This window comes from Neopelma chrysocephalum, unplaced genomic scaffold, assembly GCF_003984885.1.
Source record: "Neopelma chrysocephalum unplaced genomic scaffold, ASM398488v2 Primary Assembly neopelma1_24, whole genome shotgun sequence".
Classification (NCBI taxonomy): domain Eukaryota; kingdom Metazoa; phylum Chordata; class Aves; order Passeriformes; family Pipridae; genus Neopelma; species Neopelma chrysocephalum.
This window is the reverse complement of record NW_020897693.1, coordinates 22,765,274-22,769,018: the sequence shown is the minus strand read 5'-3', so window position 1 is coordinate 22,769,018 and position 3,745 is coordinate 22,765,274. Positions and strand designations below refer to the sequence as shown.

General features: G+C 56.0%; 1 protein-coding gene across 1 annotated transcript in view; it reads right to left on the bottom strand.

Moving 5' to 3' along the window:
- ZFP36L1 (ZFP36 ring finger protein like 1) overlaps positions 1 to 907 on the bottom strand; it is a 4,300-nt gene extending 3,393 nt beyond the window's left edge. Inside the window, 1 exon segment of the mRNA XM_027708127.1 lies at positions 440 to 907. Within this exon segment, the coding sequence (XP_027563928.1) occupies positions 440 to 496 (57 nt within the window). The 5' untranslated portion in view covers positions 497 to 907.
- Between the last annotated feature and the right edge of the window lie 2,838 nt (positions 908 to 3,745).

The window sequence follows — 3,745 nt, the reverse complement described above, 5'->3', positions numbered from 1 at the left end:
AAACCGCCCCGCACTCCTGGCGGGCTCGGCCGCGGCGCCGAGCGGGGCGCCGCGTATGCCCCCCGATCCCCTTGGGGCGCCGGGACGGAGCCCGCCCGGCCCCGCGGCAGCGCCGCCGCCCGCCGCGCCGCGCCCGGGCGTGTTGAAGCGCGGCGGCCCCAGGGGCACGGGAAGGATACGCGCCCCCCCGCTCGGCGCCGCGGCCGAGCCCGCCAGGAGTGCGGGGCGGTTTCCCCACTCCGGAGCGGCGGAGGCGGGAAGCATGGGCGGGAAACCCCCGCGCCCCGATGCCCCTGCTCGGTCCCCGCCCTCCGCCCTCCGGTCCCAGCGCCGAACTTGCTCACGACCAGAAAACAGGGAAAAAAAACCCAAAAAAACCCCCACGAACCCCAAAGAATAGTCCCGGAGCTGGTGGCGCAGCCCCCACCGGCCCCCTTACCTTGCATAAAACTTCGCTCAAGTCGAAGATGGTGGGCGACACCAGCGCTGTGGACATCTTCGGCAAGCGAGGGGGGAAGCGAGTGGGGCAGCGGCACTCGGACACGAGGAGTCACGGCGTGGGTAAGGCACAGCCTCCAGCGCCCCGGCTTGCAGCCTCCCCCCGCTGCTACTGATGCCGCCACCAGCCCACCCAGCCGCCGCACCCGCTCCTCACTTTCAGCGAGTCGAGGAAGGCTCAACTTATAAAGTTTCGGACTTACCCCAGGAGGAGGAGCCGGCGGCGGGAGGAAGGGGAGGAGGTGGAGGAGGGCAGGGTGATTGACACCGCGACTGAATCACCCGGGCGGGCAGGCCCAGAAAAACTTTCGGGAGGAAGGAGGGAGGAGAGACGGGGGGGGTGAAGAACGCAAGGCGGCTGCGGGGGGGTGGCTCTGCCGGCCGGGCCGCGCCCCGCCTCGCGCCGCTCCGGAGGGGGCGGTTGTGTGGCCGCACCGACTGACTCCGCGCGCCTGTGCGCGCGCGCGTCCGCGTCCGCGCGCCTGTGCGGTGTCCGCGAGTGTGCGCGCGTATTTGCGCGCGCCCCTGTCCGCGCGTCTCCACGTTGTGCGCGTGTATCCTCGTGTGCGCGTGCGCGCGCGTGTGTAGCGCGGGGCGCGGCTCGGGGTGGGCGCGCTCCCTTCCGCCCTCCGCGCGGTGGGGGTAGCGCGCGCGGCTGTTCCGTCCCGTCCCGTCCCGTCCCGTCCCGTCCTGTCCCGCGCCCAACGGCCGGGCCGGGCCCCGCTTCGGCGGCTCCGCGGCCCCCGCGCCGCGCTCCGCGATCGCCGGACGTTTTTTCCCGCGAAAATCCAATGGGGTTCTGTCTGCTTGGATTTAAACTGATCGGATCTGTGTTCGGTGCGGCCGCTTGCCCGGAGTGTGTGCGCGCTGCCGGGCTTTGTGTTGATCGCCCCCATTCCCCGCCCCCCATAGCCTTACTCCTTTTTTCCAGTTTTTACTGAAACCTGGCAAGTTCTACAAGGGGAAATAGCTCACATCCACATTAATTTAAGTTGTTAAAATACGCCCTTTAAAAGAGCGTTTGATAAATCTTGCCTTTTCTCCCCAAAGAGTCCTCTTCCGGTCCCCAGAACTGAACATTGTAAAACTGAAAAAGAAAAGAAAGGCTCTAAGCAAGTAATCTGTTCCAGGTTTTAGTAGACAAAGTATGATTCAATGAGTCATTCTGATCTCGATATGAGGGGAGGGAGGGGGAAGATGGTGGCAGTTTTTGTAAAAATAAAAACGAGCTGAACTGCTCAAGGCTTATCAGTACCAGAGTGCCTCAGCTCCCAGTCTCTGCCCGTTTATCCCCTTTAGTCCCAGCTGAGGCGACTGCTCTTCCCAACTATGAATTCAGTGGGTGTTTCCCCTAAGGCCAAGCAATGGCATCTGGGCCCTCTGCCCCGCGCAGGCGGGAGAGGGGGGCCCAGCCTGGCGCTGCAGGCTCTTCCTCCAGCCCTGCGATCTGGCTTGGCTGGGAGAACAGAAACCCCTGAGTTCGGCTGCAGAGCGCTGACCCGAGCAGCCATTGCACTGAAAACTTCAAACGAATGATCCACTTCCTCCTCTGTTTGCTTTGGAGTCGCGGGATCTGGACTTTGCACTGGCAGCTGATCTTTTTCCCCTCCTTTGGTCTTCAAGAACAGCCAAAATAACCAACTGAAACCCCCACAGGCTCAGGCTATTCCAGATTTCTATTATTATTATTATTTACTTAGGGAGAGCAATCGGGTTCCTCGAATTTCCTTCTCTTTATAGTTTCTTTTTTTCCCCTCGCCTTGGCCAGAAGTGAGGAGTAGGGGAGTGAACAGCCTATTATTTTCTGCAGTTGTTTACTCGTTCTGTAGATGGTGCTTGTTCCCAGGGCTCTGAGCTTCTCTATAATTAAACCCATTTTAATTGTTAGGTTAGAAACGTCATTTCGGGGACTTTCCAAGAGTTACCGAGAAAGCCAGCCGAGATAACTATTTCACTACCGAGTCGCTCCCAGCCTGTTTTTTGCGTGGTTCCTCCCCATCGGCCCACCAGGGTGCAAGGCTGAACTCAGTGCAAGAGAGCTGAGAGCCCAGGGCTGGCAGCTCCTCCACCAGTACAGCCGTCCACCCCTGCTGCTTTTGTGTTATTCGCTTGCACCGTATGCATTTGTTTTGGAAACTTGGGGTTTAAGGTTGCACATTTCCGCGGATCAAGCAGCAAAAGCTGAAGCTGAGAAGGAATTTTTTTCCAATGATTTAGCTTGGCAAATCCCGACTCCATGGTGGTCTGCCTTGCATTGCCTGCGCACATGCTCGTTAAGAAATTTAGCTGCTCACCCCACCTCGTGGCTAAAAGTCAGAGCCCTCCGGGCCAGAGTGGGAATTTGTGTGGGCATGAATTCACACCAAGCAGAGGAATGAAAAAATCAGAGCCTTGCACCACCCGCCAGAGTCGTGCCAGAACTTTTGATAGATGCAAATGAATTAAGATAGGTAAATGAATAAAAAAAAGTCAATTATTAAAGAAGATTACTGAAAAAGTGAATGAATGCAATGCCATGCTCACTAGCCTTCTCATGTGTGTCAATCTGTCCAGGCCCAGCACATTCCAGTTGGGATACTATAGCTGGGCATGGGAAGTGGGAATAAATGTCCAGGACCTCCCAAGCCATTCCCAAACTTGTCCTCAGCACCGGAGCAGCTTCTGGAGCATTCACCTTTCCTGGTTCCAATGCAAGCAGATGCTAAACTTGTCTCAAAATACAGAGGGATAAGATTCTGCATCAGACCTGTATACACATTTAACAGTGGAATTAAGAACCACTTTCCTGAATGAGAGCTGAAATAGGCCAGAGTAGCTAGAAAATGGGGAAGAAACAGGGGGCAGTGAATGAAATGATAAAGGCAGGAGTTTTAAAGGATTAGTTTTTCCAGTCGCGTGTATGTATGAAACTTTGGGCTCGGTGGCACATGATGTTGTGGAGGTCAAAAGTATAAACTGGGTCAAAAAAGCAATTTGACAAATTTATGGAGGAAAAGTCCCTGGAGGTTTACTAAAGGCAAAGGGAAACCTCTGCAACATATTGCTGGACAATGCACAGCAAAAGTATCACACTCTCATTCCCCTGTTTTCCCCCGTTAGCATTGGCTGCTCTTGGAAGAAAACCACAACAGACCTTTGACCTGATCCAGTTTGATTATTTTTACATAGTTAGGGTCTACTTTTCAGCTTTATACTCTGTCTAACCCTAATGGGCTTGGACGTGCATGTGCCTCACAAATTTGGGATT